This window comes from Oculina patagonica, chromosome 10, assembly GCF_052425735.1.
Source record: "Oculina patagonica isolate OP01 chromosome 10, crgOcupat, whole genome shotgun sequence".
Classification (NCBI taxonomy): Eukaryota; Metazoa; Cnidaria; class Anthozoa; order Scleractinia; family Oculinidae; genus Oculina; species Oculina patagonica.
In genome coordinates this window covers 16273863-16292779 of record NC_135767.1, presented here as the reverse complement: position 1 = coordinate 16292779, position 18917 = coordinate 16273863, and the positions used below count along the sequence as shown (strand labels likewise).

Genomic DNA, 18917 nt, shown 5'->3' with positions numbered 1-18917 from the left:
TATTATTCAGTCATTTCCAGATCATTCTAAAGAGAAGCGTCACGAGATCTATTAATACTGACAATTATTTTATCTAAAATTAACATTCATCGTAGATGCAAGCAGTATATTTAAATCTATTCACCAAACTGGAGGTGGCTAGTGGTGGCTATTTACCGAGCCGCGAACCAGCGAGGTAAATATCTACCACTAGCCACCGACACTGAGGTGAATAGCTGTTTTTATTATATACTAAAACAGTGAGCTAATAAAGCCCAGAAGAGTTTGAGTAGCCAATCAGCGCACTCCAAAAGCACTATCCACTGTTTTAGTTTGTACTAACCGGTAGTTAGTATACACTAACAATGTCCTATACGGGGAGGCTCCGCCCTAATTGGTACCTTTAAAGAGGTAAAATTTCACAAGCTTAGTTATAGTGAAAGGTAGCGAAATATGTAATTTAGGGACTTAAAAGGCCTATGAACTAAAATATTTCAAACAGGCACACATGATGGGCGTATCATCTTATTTTTTTAAATGCTACATCAAGACAACAAGACTTCCCGTTTAAGGTATATGTCATGCCATTTAGGTATATAAAAGGGGTCACCTTTTTCATAAAAGGTATACGAAAGGGTTTCTTTTTCTGTGAAAATGGTATATAAAAGGGAAAGGGGTTGGAACTCGGTACGAAACCTTCCCATATACAACTTTATAGAGTATCCTACCCCAGTCTATTCTCCCTTAGCAAATGCCGACATGTTTGACTTTAGTGAAAACTTATTTGTTGATCTTTGCATTCCATAGTAAATTGCACAGTAGGGACTTACTTGAACCAGGCAAATGGAAAATGCGAGGACTGTCCTATTGGTACATACCAAGAGTTTCCTGCACAGCAAAAGTGTTCAAGGTGTCCATCGAATACTTCTACAACAGAGTCAAGAACGGATAACAGTTCCAGCTGTTTAGGTAGGTATAGCTTTTTTAAGAAGATTGACGAAACAAAAGTTTATTGTAAGGATTCGACCTGAAAATGACATCATTTTCTTTGGCGTATGTTCGGGTGAAGAACGAGACAGTAACTCTTTAGATAGACTTAACAGGCATCTCTGCAGTGTACGTCATTATCGGGATTTTGGGCTCGACGTAAGTCGGAGAAGAATTGAGTACACGAAAAACAGTCATTCTTGAGGGGCACTAGGCAAGGTCACACGAATTTCAGCTTGATTATTAGCCCACCGAAAGTAACACGAAAGAGTTTCGTTTTTATTTTATTTTCTACCCTTTGCATAACTGGTAGCAAAGCAAAACTTTCTTTCTTCAAAAACAGACAACTGGGGTGCGCTAAAACGGCTCGTTAAGTGGTTATTCTACCAAAATTTAAATGAGACCCTGTGTCATCTGTGTACTCTTATTAGAAATGTCGCAATTTCAATATTTTATCATTAGCTATATAAATACAGGGTAACTTTCTGTGGTTTATAGCCCCAATTTGCGTATATATAACGCAGAATTAGAGTATTATATGACATACTGAATTGAGTGATAAATGGCAGTTTCTGTTATTTTTTCGCGATAGCTCTTTGCAAACCTGGTTCATATTCTCCCACCGGAATGGAGCCATGTTTTCCTTGTGACAAGGGATATTATCAAGACTTGGAGGGACAACTCTCATGCTTACAATGCGGTCCCATCCAAACAACGCCCGCCGAGGGATCCAACAGCTCTGTGCAATGCGGAGGTATTTAAATTACATTCCACAAGTATAATGTCAGGTCACGTGATACAAAATCCACAATGCTGGATGGTTGCAGGCCCTGCAATAGTCACTAGCAGATTTTGCACCGAGTAGGCCTTGTAATGGATAATTATTTCTGAATAAGATGTATGGATCTGTATCGGAACTTGCTCTAGCCTGCAATGTTGCTTTATTTTCTTCGCCACAAAACGTGAGTCTCGTGCGTGTGTATTGGCAAGATGTAAGGACAATGGACAATGGACTACCATTTCATGAATAATAGCTTGGAACGCAACCTTTCGTTTTGATTCACCTGGATATGTGGCTGCTAACTCGTACAAACAGACAACTGCCTTTTGTTGGCAATATATTTACAGTTAAGGTTTTCTTAGAAGGTGTCAACGTCCAAAGTCTCAACAATGTCTGCACGAATCTTCCTTTATATTAAATACTAGTATAAGTTATAAGTATTGTTATCACATAATATTTTTTTTAAAAATCTTCAACTGGTTGACATACCTCGTTAACGGTCTATTGATCAATTATTTCCCACAGTTCCATGCACGACTGGATCGTTCTCTCCAACCGGGCTGGCACCATGTTCTTTATGCGATCGACGATCCTTTCAGCCTCGTAATGAGAGTCGAGTGTGTTTTTCATGTCCAGGAACAACAATAACACTGAAACCCGGGTCAAAGAACTCACAGGACTGCATAGGTTAGTGGTCTCAGTTGAAATACCAGTCTTCGCTTTTGCGAACCCAAATATCTTAGTAGAATAAATTTCAATCACCTCCCTTTGACAAGAATAAATCGTAATTTACGCTAATTAGAAGGAAGTACGGTTGTGATCTTGTCGAAGTGAAGTTGCCTTCAAGACAGAAACCTCATAATAGTTTCTAAGCTGTAAAACCGTTAAAATGAGCCAAACGAAATGAGTATGGCTAAAAGTGTTCAAATAATCGTATCACGAATGACGAAAATAACAGAGATACCCCATCTGCGTCAAAGCTCCTTTGACGCCCCAATGCACCAGTATTTAAGAAGTTGTTTATCACTAAAAAAATATGCAACCACTTTTAAATACTGACAATAAAATAACTTGTTTTCATTTAGATCGCATATTTTTCTTTCCTTACTCGCACCTGCAAACTGATAGTCTTTATTGTACATGTTACTTTTTTTTTCAGAAATTGACGAGTGTGACTCTAACCCCTGTAACAACAACTCCACGTGTACCGATCTCATTGGCGATTTCTTGTGCTCCTGCCAACCGGGTTACACGGGGAAACAATGCGACACCAATATTGATGACTGTCAAGGCCAACCTTGTTTCAACAATGGTACATGTCATGACCTTGTCAACAACTACACCTGCACATGCGCACATGGCTTCAGAGGATTCAACTGCGAGGAGGATATTGATGAGTGTATTTCATCGCCGTGTTCCAACAACGCCTCATGTGAAAACCTCCCTGGAGGTTATCAATGCCAGTGCGAACCAGGTTATACGGGAAGGCTGTGTGATATGGACATCAATGAATGCCTTATATCTCCCTGTCAGAATGGAGCTACTTGTAAAGACAAAGTAAATAACTATGAGTGCGTTTGTGCAGCGGGTTTCCAAGGAAACGACTGCGAAGAGAATATCGATGAATGTGCAAGCGACCCTTGCCAAAATGGCGCCCGATGCCTTGACGGGATTGACAGTTATGACTGCGTCTGTCCTGCAGGTTTCAACGGAGCCAACTGTGAGCACAATATTGACGAATGTGCCGGCGCAGACTGCAAGAACAACGCTACATGTCTGGACCAGGTCAATGGATTTTACTGCATCTGCGAGAAAGGATTCACTGGGATAGCATGTGACGTCGACATTGATGAGTGTTTCTCCAATCCTTGCAGAAACCAAGCCACCTGTGTCGATATGGTGAACGGCTACCACTGTGACTGCCGCGATGGATTTGATGGTCTGCACTGTGAAATCAACATCGATGACTGCGCTACAAGTCCTTGCTCAAACAACGGGTCGTGTCACGATGGTGTGAACAACTTTACCTGCGTGTGCCCGCAAGGTTTTACGGGTAAAATCTGCGATGTGGACATCGACTACTGCGCTTCCGTACCTTGCTTCAACAACGGATCTTGCATTGACGGTGTAACTTCCTTCACTTGCCAGTGTGTTGATGGTTTTGTTGGAGACCAGTGCCAGATCAATGTCGACGATTGCAAAAATGCTACCTGTTTAAACAACGGCACTTGTGTCGATGGCATAGACGAATATGAATGCGCATGTGCTGACGGCTTTGCTGGTATTAGCTGTGAAATAAATATCGATGACTGCGGGCAAAATCCATGCGTGAACGACGGATCTTGTGTTGACCTGATAAATGACTATCGATGTAACTGCCATAAGGGATACATAGGAAAAAACTGTAGCATTGACATTGATGAATGCGCCAGCTCTCCGTGTCGCAATAATGCTACCTGTATCGACAAAGTTGATAACTACACTTGTGCCTGTGTTGATGGATTCAGCGGTCGACACTGTGAAGTTGATATTGACGACTGCTTGATGAGCTCATGTGGTAACGGATCTACTTGCAGGGACGGAATAAACAGGTACAGCTGCGACTGCGCGCCTGGATTTTTGGGTGACGACTGTACTGTGGAAATTGACGAGTGTGCGTCTTTCCCTTGTTTCTATGGCGGGACTTGTTATGATCAGGTAATGGCACAGGTTTGAATAGCACGTTAATACTTTAATTTGTGCGTCGACCTGCTTGTATTCGCTTTAACTTCAGTCTTCTTTTAACAAAGATTATCCTTAACGTTTGCCACTGTCAGTCCGGCTAACACTGTTTGGGACCACTTCTCTTTTCAAACACTCTTAGTTTGCAAATTGACAATGAACGACAAATTGTGTCAACTGAAAAAGTATTTTTCCCTTATCCACCTCTGTGCTTATGAACTGTAAAAGATGTGTGACACACGCTTGAATTTTGATACTCAGCATTGTTTGGAGATAAAGTGGGTGAATTTACAATAGAGAGTGACCCAAAGTGATAGTTTCGATTAACTTTGACGAAGTATTCTGAATGCAATACAAGAGGTTACTTAAATTTAGAGTAGTTGCATTTTTTAAAGCTATAAATAATACCTCATGTTTCAGCCATGGTCATGGCATCCAATTTGCTTTTCATGATATCACTTGAAGGAAATTGGAACTTTATAATTATTATTTCACTTCGACCCTCTCGTCCGCTACGCTTATATTTTGGCCTATGATAAGAAAGAGCGAAGTTCAAGTGACCAAGCCTTTTTTTGTATTCAAATCTATCTTATTTATATATGCAGATAAATGGCTTCGTTTGTGTCTGCCCAACTGGATTCACAGGTCTGCAGTGCCAAGAAAACATTGACGACTGCAAATCTAGCCCGTGTGTTAACAATAGCACGTGCTCAGATTTGGTGGCCAATTACACTTGTTCTTGCCTAGAAGGTTTCAACGGCTACCACTGTGAAAATCGCATTGACTACTGTAAAGAAGCTAACTGCAGCCAAAACGGCTTCTGCGTCAACTCTCGCACAGGCTTCTATTGCAACTGTAGCAGTGGATACTTTGGCAAATACTGCGAGTACGAAGTAGACGAATGTTTAGCAAGGCCGTGTTTCAACAACGCAACCTGCCATGACGCCGTCAATAATTTCACTTGTTCGTGTGTCGCTGGGTATACAGGGAGGCTCTGTGACACCAACATTGATGACTGTGTTAACAATTCCTGTCTGAACAATGCTACTTGCGTTGACCACACCCTAGGATACTCCTGTCGGTGCTCCGAAGGCTATAACGGAACGTACTGCGAAACGGAGATTGACGAATGCGAATCGAGCCCATGTTCCAACAATGGGACCTGCATCGATCTGACACCTGGTTACAAGTGCAATTGCATGGATCAGTTTATTGGCGAGAACTGTGAAAACCTCACAGATCTCTGCCTGTCAACACCTTGCCAAAATGAAGGCACATGCAAGTCTGACAACTCTACAGGAAACTTCACTTGTTTGTGCAAGACAGGCTTCACTGGTGTTACATGTGAAGATGACATTAACGACTGTGCTTCGGACCCTTGTATGCCAAATTCGTATTGCAAGGATCTTGTGAATGGTTACGGTTGTGAGTGCTACCCTTCTTATACTGGAGACAGCTGTGACATCTGTAAGTAGATACAGTAAAAACCCGCGTGTAAGAACCTAGGGATTTAAGAACCTTCTGGCAGAAATTTGCTTTTTTAATACCCCAAAATATAAGAACCTGTTTAGCCAAACAAATCCCAACAGGTTCTTATATGTGGGGTCTAACTTTTTTAAGTTATATATTTTTTTACCAAAAACCAAAAAGGTGTTGTTATATACATACTAGTTATGCAACGCTTTCGAGTTGTATACTATGGAATATCCCACGAGTCACTTGTGTATACGAAGAAAATACAAGTGACAAGTGGGATATTCCATATTATTAAATTTTCAGCCACGGATATTGCATTTCTAGCATTCTGATTGGTTCACTCAATCCCGGTTGTTGACCTTATTTGGAAAATGATTGCGTTACTGTTGCCAAACTAAAATTTTTCTGCGGGGAGCGACAGTTTCATCAAAATGGTTTTGAACAGCAAATTTGGCGAGCTTTATGAACAAGAAATAATTAGCGGTGCCTACAAAAACCAAAGAAATGCCATACTTAATTAAACTACGCAAAACAAAAGGATAGATGCGAAAAGTGTAATTAATAATACTTTTAAACTGAACGCACAGCAAGAGCGAGTGAATAAAGTATAAAAGCAGCAAATAATTTACGAAAGAACGGCAAACTGACACAGTTTCATTCAGTATACGTCATAAAACTAGGCTCAGCACTTCAGTAAAGTTTGTTACCTTTCAATCTTGGTTTTGTCCTTTCATACTTTAGTAAACCTGTTCCACTTTGAGCTCAATTTCGCTTCAAATAATATAGCAGTCTTGATGACAGCCGTGGAGCCGTAAAGAAGTACAAATTAAACACTTGCCTCGTTCGACTTGCACAAGACTTGTTGTTTCCAGAAAAGGTTTTGCTTCGGATCTTCTCGTAAATCTTAACTGTTGTCACAATTTCCATGATATTTAGACGACTTTAGAGGGGATTATTTGAGGAAAATCTTCTGAAGAAAACTCTCTTGCTCGCTTTCCTCGTATGTTTCATTCAACTCAAGAAGTGAACACCGCGCCAGAAATTTTCGCGTCTCCTCATACTATCACTTCGTTTACATCAAAATGAAATGTCCATTCGATTTTCAAGTTCAGTGAACTTGAGAAGAATTTAATAAAACAATTATTCCATTCGCCCTTGTTGGATACGAGTCGTTATAGCCAACTCGGCGCTTCGCGCCTCGTTGGCTATTTACCACCTCGTATCCAACGCGGACTCATGGAATAATTGTTAAGTATACCACGAGAAAGTGTTGTGTAACTATTTTATACCATGCCATAGAAAATATGCTCACTAATTTTCATCGAGAATAAGATCGCAGCGCACGATGGGAAGGTTGGGTTGAATATCGTCGAATATACAACGACTTTTCTGTATTCTGATTGGCTGTATTTTCTATGGCATGGTATAAAGTACTGTATCATTGATCAATTAAAGTTGTACATTAATAAGTATATATATTGAAGAATAAACCAGATTTTATACTATTTTCTGATTAATCAACAACAATGTCTACTTTGTAGAAATTAAGAACCTAATTAAGAACCTACTTAGCCTAAACTGTCAATAAGTTCCCCATAATACAAGAACCTGTTTTGCCAAACTCTGAAAAACGTACGTCCTTACACGCGGAGTTTACTGTAGTAAGCCTTTCTTTAAAATAGTAATATGTTCATGTATCCCTGGGAAAGGCGTCTCAGATTCCAACCGAAAACTTATGTGTAATGACATAACACTTCAGGGATCTGTCTAACGCCCTTGATTGGTAGGAAAAATACCAACCGATAAATAACTCCTGTATGGATATTTGTAGAGCTGCGTCATCGGTTAAGAACTGCCAGCTCCTTAGGGGTTTCAGACGTTTCTCTGTAGACAAATTAAAGCACCAAAAGGTCTTTGTTTTCTGACGCTTAATTTTGTTTTGCAGTTCTTGGTGGCAACTTTGACCTTATTTTTAAACGCAAAAGCACAGCAGACATGGTTTTATTATCGGATGGAATAGGTATTCCGAGTATGAGATCCTTTACCATCGCCTTGTTTGTCCGAGCAGACTTCAGGTACAAGTCAGGAACACTGTTCAGCTACAGCGTTGCTGGGCAACCAGGATCAGATGACATCATAGTGCTGTCCTTTACCGAGTCTCAAGTTCATCTGCAGATTAAAGATAAAGTACTCAGTGCCGATTACAAGTTAGCAGACGAACACTGGCATTACGTAGGAGTAGTGTGGAACGGACTCTCTGGAAATACTTCAGTGTACGTTGATAGAAAGGAAATAAAAAAGGCGACAAATGTCAAAATGGGAGATACAATCACAGGAGGTGGATGGATTGCGCTCGGACAGCGGTATCTCGCAGGAGAAAAAGCCCCAGCCCTTTCGACTGCTTTTGTCGGTACGTTGCATCAAGTTAGCCTTTGGGATGTGCCAGCGACTGATGACCACATGTGGAACGCGGCTCATAATTGCACATGGCCCATCGCTGGAAGTGTTCGAGCATGGAGTAGCTTTTTACCAGGAATCAAAGGAAAAGTCGAAAAAAGATTCAAGACGCAGTGCAAAGGTATTTTCTATTTTTACTTGTTCTTTTTGGCGTCTGTAGTAAATCATGTAGTTCTTGCATCTTCTTCTGAACTAAAGGCAGTCCCAAAAATAGAAACAAAGACGTAAGTGTCCTTGATAGAATTTTCACTTTTTCATCACACACGATCTTATTTATTTATAGTCTCCCAATTAAAGAAATTGTGACTGTTTATATTAAAAACCGCGCAGCATCCTTATACGCTGTGCAAGGTCGTTTAAACTTGCAAGTTTTGAGTGCAACTCCAGCATTGACCATTTATGTTCATTGTGCTGTACAAGGTCGTTCTAACTTTTAATAACTAGCGTGTGACCATTCAAATGAAAACTTTTGAGCACTACATTCATATGGCGCTGTACAAGGTGGTTCTAATATGTGACCGTTCAAATGAAAGATACTGAGAAATTCAATCATTTGGTACTGTTAACTATCATTGTAAGGTGGCGGCTCCTTATGATAATTGGACTGCTGATAAAACCTAAATTGGTGTTAGCCCAACAGACTGAAAATTATTTGGTAGTGCTTTGATGCGATACTTAATACTTCTCAATATGTTTCAAGACGAAACTTTGAATAAAGTTTCCTCCCTAAATGCTTTGCTTGCAGCTTTGGACATGTGTACAAATAACTGTTCGCACTTCCTTCACTGCGAGTCTCGCCAGGGGCGTTACTACTGCACATGTCAAGCTGGATTCACAGGTCCTCACTGTGACATCAATATCGACGATTGCCGCTCAAATCCCTGTAATAATGGGAAGTGTGTGGATGATGTCAACCGTTATGACTGTGTGTGTGAAAAAGGTTATTGGGGAACCAACTGCGAGAAGAAAATCATCAACGAAGAAGGTATGAGACCCCCAGAGCTTTCGACCTGCAATTGTAGAAACATATTATGGAGAGTTCTTCAGACGGGCTTTGTTTTGTATTGTTAAAATTTACAAACCTTTTTTTATGATATTTGAGAACTGAGAAGAATTTTTCGCTGTGCTTTATCAACTCCCGTGACCTCACCCTGGAGGGAGGGGGGCGGTTGCTTCATTTATATACTTAACCCTTCCAGTTTCGTATTTTGACCCAAATCGTAACCCTTTTATATGCCTTCGTTAGTAGTGTTCCCCTTATTCATAACTACCATATGATTGCATCTCTTTTTAAAAGTTAACACTTCGTTTATCCCTAACATCAGGACGTCATTTTGAGATATTTTAAAAAGGTCTTTAAAACTTTTAAATATTAAGAAATGAAAGTTTCTTCTACCCGTTCGTATACTTCAGCTCGTGATATCACTATCCTTTGAAATACCTCCAGCCTTAAAAAGGTGCCTTTTGGAGCAAAGCCTTCCCGTACAGTCTTAATCATAGGAAGTACCCCGCGGGTTTTTCATTTACTTTTCGTTGTTTGAGGTACCATAAGATCAATAACAACAAAAGAAAAGGCAAAATCATAATTTGTTTCTATTCTAGTCAAAGACGCAAAATAAATGTTTTAGGCTTAGACAGATGTTGTAATACCTGTGGTATCACACCAGGGTAATGTTTGAAACTTGGAAACTGGAAGTACCTTAGGCATGTTTCCTCCAAACAAAATGTTATTCACTGAATATTGTATACGTAATATATCAAACACGAGAGGCAGTGTTTCATCGGGAACAAAAACTACGGAATAAGCGGAGAAATAAAATCGTAAAAATCTGTGCTAATTAAGATCGGGTATCCAGACAACCGTCACGGCTATGATTTTCCTTGTTTTAACTTGATGAATTATTAATGAGTTTGAGAAACCTAATTACAATAATGCTGTCGTAAAAAAGGGAAAAAGGAAAAAAGGCAAATAGGAATGAATTCGTACAAACGGCCTTAAAATGGCTCAAAATACGACTGTATCAATTTATCTTGTCACAGCATAAAAAAGTGGACTCAAGTTGTGCAGATAAAAACTCTTGAGTTTCCTGTAAATGCTACCAGTTATGAAACTGCGCTAATTAATTCCTATTTACCTTTTTCTCTTTTATCTTCTATAACAACTTTATTGCAATTAGGTGTATTTACAAATTCCTCACATTTATGACCTAAGGCATCTTCCAAAAGAGCAAGGCTAACGGTGTTGTTATCTCAACTCTATAGAGTGTCCCGAATTAAAGAAACCCAGGAATGGAAGAAAATCTTGCAAAAAGGTTTCAGGCAAAGAGCTTTGTCTCATGTCCTGCGATGAAGGTTACTCGTTCAGTGCTGAGGCAATGACTATGTATGGCTGTGGTCCTGATACAAACTGGAAATGGAATGGCATAGAGGATCTGGTAGTACCAATATGCTCAAGTACGTAAAATGATTTTAGAAAGGGTATTTTGTTTTTAACTGAAGAAATAGCCGTCTTCCTCACTTTAGAGACGTTCAAGATTCGTCATAAATATACATTCCTTAAAGGTTACCAAAACGCAAACAGTAGTGTAAACATTCGATTTATTTTAACATTATCAGGAGACCAAGGGACGGTTAGTCAAGCGTTAGTCAGCAACGAAAGTTAACGGACTTTACGATACGTTACGTTACCATTAACGGACTAGTTCCAGAACCTTAAATATCCCGGCCTCTGATTGGGCCCAACATTTGTGCATTGATTTTTTGCACGTGCAATCGTTAGCGAAAGATAGGTATAACACAGGTATTTAAATTCAAACTCAGCAAAGAATGCAGTAGCTCATTACATCTTCAATTGACCCACATATTGACTCACTTATTCTTTTCTGTCACAGGTAAAGCGGCGCCAAAAGAAATAGAGCATCGCTTCTCGATTAAGTTTCCTGGTATGCAATGTGACATCACCGAAAATAACAATGAGTTACACTCTGCAGTCGAAAAGGGAATCAAAGGCACGCTTTCAACAGTCCAAGGATGCCATGCATGCGAATTAAGAGACGTCACAGTTCCCGGATGCGAATCGAAAGCCAGTAAAAAGAAGAGAAGGGCAGTGGACCATGCGATGGAAGTTCTTTTCTCACTGGTGGTAAAAGGAGCTGATTCGTCTTCATTAGGAGGCAATGTGGAAGAGACAAGTGAAGCCGTGTTGTTTCAAATGAAGTATGCCGTAGCCACAGGCCAGTTTCGGATAAGCTTGCGTGGAATGAACAGCACTGCGGACCGATCGTCATTGCAGCATCTTTACTCCAATGTCACGTGCAGTGCTGGATTCGTTACAGCTGGTAAAGGAGAGGGATGTGGTAAGCATTGCTTACATTTAAGGTGGCTCCATAGGGTTTCTTGACCGCGCGAAGAATGGGTACGAAAGGGCGAGCTTGAAATGCCGGCAAATCAAAACAAATATGGCGGCTTCACGCGAGCGTGAAATTTTCGGCGATAAAACGCGAAACTTGCTTCCTGCCAATGAAACAACACCAGTGCTTTCCTGTGTTGGGCAGGTAAAAGAGTTTACAACACCCTAAAAAGGTGTTTACAACGTCCGCGGTGCTTCTGGCCACTTTTGTAAAGTTAGTACGATCGAAAGCAAAAGAGAAAATAAAGAATAGTCTCCGCGATTGTGAGATACTTCGAGCAGAATTTCAGAGATTCTGCTACATAAAGTATTAAGGTATTTCTCTAACTAACCTTTGGGTTAACAGATATTCGCACAAAAACCAACAACAACGGGGAACGCTCGTCTTTACACATCAACTCGTATGGTTCGAAAGTTCGCGCATGCTCAAATAGCGATCTTGGACAATTTCTATTCTGATGACGTAATTGTTATTCGGGCGAAATTAGAAATTTTCCTCTGGGATTTACTAGAGTTTCCTTCGGTGAAATTCCTTAAAATTTGGCATAGATGTGATACCTTTTTAACTGCCCTTAGCAGTCAATATTGAAAATATGGACCGCCTTACATTGGAAACAGCAGAACTCTTGCATTTGGCGGCTGTATATTAACACGTGCTTTGTCTTTGACAGTGGCTTGTCCCGTAGGAACATTGTATGATAAAAAGAGTTTCAAGTGTGAAGCATGCCTTAAAGGCAGTTATCAAGGCAAGGAAGGACAGACCATCTGCATAAAATGCGATGAAGGAAAATCAACCAATAGCACGGGAGCCACTTCAAGTGAGAACTGCGTTGCAGGTGAGTTTATATCACACCGATTTTGTTGCAGAAGAATTAATTAAGAAAACAACAATGCATAAGAAGGCAGTTTAAAACTAATCCCAGGTTTCATTTCACAAAACAACGAGGGGCAAACTTAAGATCAGAATGCCACATAAGGGTACCATATGCAGTCAACTCCCGCCTTGCGTATACCTCGCTATTACGAGCACCCTGTTATTACGGACATGAGCTGAAGTCCTGGCGAATAAGAATTACTGAAATGACTCCCGCTACTATTGACTTTCTCTATTACGGACACCATATTGTGGTCCCAAAGGTGTCCGTTACAGTGGGAGTTGACTGCACTGTGTGGCTCTGCTCTGCGGAGTCTCACGATAGGTGACGTGAAGATGACTAAGAAAGAAATTTAATTTTACTCTTGAATGCATATGACAAGCTTTTTTAAAGTAAAAACCAAGTTATAAGCGATATTAACCCTTTGACCCCCAAATTTTCTCAAAAAACGCGTTTTTTTTAGCCGCTAAACTGAAATTTTGGTGCTATGGTCTGGAATTTACCTCAACTTTGCTAAAGAAGCACTTTGTTACACTTCAGCAACATTTCCATAAAGATTCTGTGTAAAAATGTACAATATTTTACTTTGGTGCATGCGCATATAGCCTTTTTTTTTTGCTGAACCGTTCCAATTTTTTTTTTTTGCCCCTTTTGCTTCCTTTTTTTCCTGCCTTCTTATTCTCCTTACTTTCAACTCTTCATATCCTTTCTTTTGGCCAAAAAAAATTTGACGTTATCATTGGAAAACACTGAAAAGGCGACCTTGACCAATTACAGGTGTACTGGCCTGTTTAAGCAACGATTTTGCACCAAAAATGGATTGTGCTTTTCTTTGATTACCTCTGTCAGAATGCAACCGATATTCAAAATGAACAGTCCTGTAGAAAGGTCGATCCAGGGGGGGGGGGGGGGGGGGAAGAAACTTCCTTTGTTACACGGCTCAAAAAGTAATCATAGCGGTGCCGGGCAACCGAGACTGCGCAGTAGCTATCGAATGGTTGCTAAGGGCGTAGTGAATAGCTTGACAAATTTCATTGTTTAGTTCGCATGATTTGGTCTTGACCGTGCACAAAACACAATAGCTATTTGCATTTTGATTGCTTCTTTGAAGTCTTCCGGACATCAAGACAACAAACAGTGATAACGGTGACCAGTCTGGCAAAAGTAAGGCTTGTGAATTATACTAATTAAAAATAACTCCAATGGTTCTGAAATTATTTTCTATTTTTTTGGTTGTTAAATTCCAAACGTGACAATTTTTTTTCGCTTGTTATTCCACGCCGCCGCCAAAACATTCTCAGTGACGTGAGACATTAGGTGGAAATCTGGCGGAAAATGCCAAAAAACATCTCAGCGGCGTAAAACATCAAACGCAAACACAGCGACTATTCGCATTTCATACGCACGCGGTCATTGATATTTAAATCTTTCTGAGAAAACAAAACTTTTGTTTGACGTCTTTCTTAGCAACGGCTTGATTGACATGGACTCGCACCGTTTCCAAGCACTGCTATGTATTCAAAGAACGGTGCCCCCCCCCCCCCTGGGTCGATCCAAGCTCTGTCAGATTCTTATCACGAAATTCCACTGACGTGCTTATTGATGACATCACAAGTGAATCTATGACTGCACCTCCAAATAGCGCCTGAATGTGCGTTTAGGAGTGAAAGGGTTAAGAGATAAATACATGTACTCTACACAAAGAAGTAGATATTTTGTTTAACTACATTTATAAACGAAAGACTTTGCTCGCATCGGTGCTAACCTTAACAGCAGCTGATCGGTGTTTGCCACGTTAAGGTGGCCCGCGGGTATTTATGAGGCTGACAGTTCCCTTTTTTAAGCGCGTTTTAAAACGGGAAAACGTGAAGCGATTGCTTAGATTTTTGAGAAACTGAAGAATAATGCTTAAATTATATAAAATGATAAATTTTATGGCGATCAAACGCGATTTGTTTAAGTAATGAGCGATTTTCGGAAGCCTTCGTTTTTAATAAAATGCGATTATTTTTAAAATGCCACGGTGATTTGTTTCGCAATTTCCCCAAAACGCTGCCAAACAGTTGAAGTTTACTCACAACAACTTACAGGAAAATCCACTCCGTAGATTTCCTGAACGAGCGACATCTTTATTTTGCCTTTGAAAACTGTTGTGTTATGCGTTTGACTTGACCGTCGCATAAATGTGTTACTTATAATAACCCAGTACCAGCCAGTTTTGAGGCTGATGTCACCTTAATCTTGTGTGTAAAAGTTAGAAAGATCGTGTATATACATCAAATGTTAGCAGTCAATAAAGATGGATGGTTTTCAGCCGAACTTTTGAAATTATGACACAAATGACGTTATCTTAAATTGCGAAAAATTTGTCGATTTGTTTTGCATTTCCCGTCTCAAAACGCGCTTAAAAAAGGGAACTGTCAGCATCATAAATACCCGCGGGCCACCTTAAACAGGTCCATAAAGAAGCGTTCTTTCTAGTAGGATTATGCGTGGTGTTTTCTAACCTCCAGGAGTAAAAGACGACGGCTGGCAATGACAAGTATTGTAAACGACGTACCTGACAATACAATACGGCAGTATATAAGATACATGGATCTTCTGTTACATAGCTTTTATGATTTAATAATATCGAGAGATTAGCTATGGCATGACGATTTGTTTTCTGTTTTCGCCTACAGACGTCTTGAGGACAAAAGTCGAATCAAAAGAAAAGGATAACGCCGCCCTCATTGCAGGATTGGTAGTTACTGCAGCTATTGTGATACTTGGCATTGCCGTTGTTGCCTACTGCTGGTATGTATGTATGGAGCGCAACGAATGTATTACAACAATTCTCGGGTATAAATCAGGAGGGCAAGAAGGGTGGGGGTGGGGGTGCCCCCCCCCCCCCCCCCAAGCAATATAGTTTCAAAACTATCACTAGTGCAGCATAAACTTGGCTTGTCAAGACACAACTCGTTTTATCAGCTTGGTGGAATAATATGGTGTAGGAATTTAAACGAAACTCCTTTCCCGAAAATTCTGGAAAGGGGTTTGCAATCTGTTAAGATTGTATTTGACAACACCTGTGGCATCGTCACCTTCAGAGCGTACGTTCACTTTCCTCCGACGTCTAAAGAACTACCCAAAAAGCACCCAATAATAATAATCGTCCCTAGATATACGTTGTCACAAATCGATTACGGACACACCGGAGACTGTTAAAGACATTTGGGAAATTTGAATAGGGGTTTGTGCTCTTTTCTATTCTAATTTGGATCTTTGGGAGGTTCCGTCACAAGGGGATGGGACTGGTCCTTCCTATACATTCTCCACTGCTGTCACTGAAGACTAAATAACTCGTTTTCCAGAGCTCGAGTTCGATTACTGACTCATATAAGCATCTCCACAGAACATCGTTTTCCATCAGTGCTTCCAAGGTGCAAAATAACGATTTCTGGTCTATTTTGTTCTTTACACAGCTTCCGCCGTTCATACTGCTTTGCTGATAAACCAAAGTCGAGCAATAACTCACTCCGTTACAAGGCGGACAACAAAGTTGGTCACGGTAACCCAGGATTCGATGGATATGACTTACCGTTAAGAAGGAGAGGATCGTCGCAGAATGAGGAGACAGACAGCACAACAGAGAAGGATCCAGTATATAGTACAATACCAGACACTGTTCCGCACACTTATGCAAATTCTGGCGTAGCTGGTCGCAGCAACGGACATTACCAGGAACTAAATGATGGGAATGGAAGATCAAATGCTGTCTATGCAGGGCTTATTAATGGGGACCCTCGTTACGAAAATCCAGTGACTCAATCAGGGCTTAATACTGGAGACCCTCATTACGAGAATCCAGTGACTCAATCAGAGGTGTAAGTCGCTTCGCTAATTAATCAAATAGGCGTCCTCGCCCTACTTGTCGCCAGAAGACCAGAAGAAGAAGCAAAGCTACCACTCTGGTTATATTTGGAACCATTTTTACCGCGTTTCTTTTTCAATCTTATCTTTCAAAAAAAAAACTGAGAAACTGAGAAGGAAAATGCCACAAAATAACGCATTCATTTCCTAAAATAGCAGAACGACTCGTAATTGACAAGTTCTGTTCGTTGATTTCAGCGAGTTTTAATTTTAGATCGGTTGAATCACTAGCTGACTTTACGCGCAGTCAATAAAACTCCGTTCAAAATCAACACATTTTGTTATACTAATTGCTTTTAGGGTGCTCTATTCTGTAAAAAGTGCGAGGAATATTAATATTTTGTACTGTTAAAAATTGCTCGAACACGGCGAAGTCCAAGCTCATCGGATACACTGGGACCTGAAAAGTAAACTTGGCTTCCCCCAAGGGTTTTATAGGGTATAATTTATGCTGATTGTGATGCCAGTAAAAGCGTGTAATAGATAGCTGCATAATTAAGGTGAGCACTGTTAAACGCGTGTTGATATTTGACTGTTAAGTGCGCTCATACAGCTAGAAGCTAAAGTAGGCTTGCTTTGTACAGTATTGCCCTAAAATAGGAGAATAACTATTGAAGTTCAAAAAGGGCGAGAAACGACAATTTAAACTATGTTTTAGAGCGTTTACCGTTGTATTTATATAAAAATAATACAAATATAAATAAACGATATGTTCTCCGAATTTGAATAAGTGTTGTGATATTCTCAACAAGCGGCGATATTTCAAATTCAACACTACCGAACTGTAAAGTTTCAAGCACTCCCATTGGCCTAGAGTCTGCAAGAGCGGAACTAGCGTTGATTGCCTGGCTTGGAACATAAGATATGAATATTTCCGCCCACGTAACTGGAGCGAAACTGGTCATATTTGCTTAGACTGTTTTAAATTTCTGTTTCATTGTAACACAACTTTACATTTAGAGGTCAGTAGCTGAAGAAACCATGGCTAGCTTTTGTAAAGGTCTTGACAAGGAATGCAGCATAAAAAAAGCTAAGACTGTTTTATCCTTACTCTCGAGCCTTAACTGATGCCCCAGTAAGTGAATTACAGTCGGACCCCGGGATTTTTCGGATACTTTTCTTTCTTTCGTTTTTTTCTTTTCTTTTACATTTAGCAACGTTTGTTGTACCATAAGATCAATAACAACAAAAGGAAAGACAAAATCATAATGTGTTACTATTCCAGTCAAGAAAGCAAAATAAATGTTTGAAACAAACTGTCTTGCATTGAAAATTGTATGAAGGACTTAATAATTCAGGTCCTACCTGCGTAATGCAGTCAGATCAAAGGTATAAATCGCTTTGCCTTATAATTAAAAGGCGTCCTCACCCTACTTGTCGTTAGAAGGCCATCACCCGAGCATGACTATCCTTTGGGTTATTTTTGAAATCATTCTTTCCGCGAACATTATATGCCTTTTTTAATGGGATCCATCAGAAAAAAATAAATAAATAAATAAAACAAAACAACAAACAAACAAACAAACAAACAAACAGAGAAATCTGAGAAGCTATTTCTTGTCACGAAATCACGCATCCCTTCCTCAATAGAGAGTGATAGAGCAGAAAGACTCTCAATTGACAAATTTTGAGCAAATTTATATGTAATATAAATGCCAATTTACATGTAATATAAATTAAAGTTAATGTGACAACCATGAAAGGAGTTCAGAGAAGTCATAAGATCACTCTATTCAAATACGCAGATCTGTCACGCAATATGCTGCAAGACTATCACTCTTGCGTTACATTCAAAGGTCAAACTCACTTCTAGAGTGTGATGCGCTATTCGGGCTGGCCAATCACATCGCCCCTTTTCTATTATGTCAATCAAGGCCATGCGGTTTTATCTAGACTTGAGTAGTTTTACTTCAAATTCTCTGAGCTCCCTAAAAGAGTTTTCACAATAATTATTATTGCTGTGATATCTTTCGATTGTTTTTCGCTTCAACATCGCTCCATCAGTACTTTATGAGTTATTCTGGTATCTGCCCACGAACTACGTTTCGGTTTTACACATTTTATTCTGTCGTTCGAAGATAAATGTGCGGACGATCTGTCGAAGGCCTTGCACTACTGAACAGGTATTCGGTCCAGCAACTCAGGAACTTGATATGCACACACAGAACAGATTACCTCTACCGGAATATGGCCACTCTACCGACTCGGCTTCAAGGTCCTGTGGTCTCCAAACCGCGGCTAAACCCGGCACTACAGCAAAAAGCATTAACCTCACAAAAACATTATTTGTATGGTGGAGACAACATGCCTTCGTTTGCCC

The 18917-nt window shown here is 40.1% G+C and overlaps 1 protein-coding gene across 3 annotated transcripts in view; it reads left to right on the top strand.

Annotated features, from left to right (window-relative positions):
* Window positions 1-17318, top strand: part of LOC144628957 (uncharacterized) — a 39254-nt gene extending 21936 nt beyond the window's left edge. For 2 of the 3 annotated variants that reach the window (XM_078487080.1, XM_078487079.1), the window contains exons 23-34: window positions 787-948; window positions 1559-1720; window positions 2273-2434; window positions 2907-4444; window positions 5074-5935; window positions 7890-8522; window positions 9147-9386; window positions 10664-10855; window positions 11293-11757; window positions 12482-12646; window positions 15367-15481; window positions 16150-17318. In XM_078487080.1, coding sequence (XP_078343206.1) covers window positions 787-948; window positions 1559-1720; window positions 2273-2434; window positions 2907-4444; window positions 5074-5935; window positions 7890-8522; window positions 9147-9386; window positions 10664-10855; window positions 11293-11757; window positions 12482-12646; window positions 15367-15481; window positions 16150-16555 — 5102 coding nt within the window. In that variant the 3' untranslated portion in view covers window positions 16556-17318. The remainder of the gene's footprint in view (window positions 1-786; window positions 949-1558; window positions 1721-2272; window positions 2435-2906; window positions 4445-5073; window positions 5936-7889; window positions 8523-9146; window positions 9387-10663; window positions 10856-11292; window positions 11758-12481; window positions 12647-15366; window positions 15482-16149) is intronic. The other variant, XM_078487081.1, reaches the window with a different exon arrangement.
* Window positions 17319-18917: the final 1599 nt, after the last annotated feature.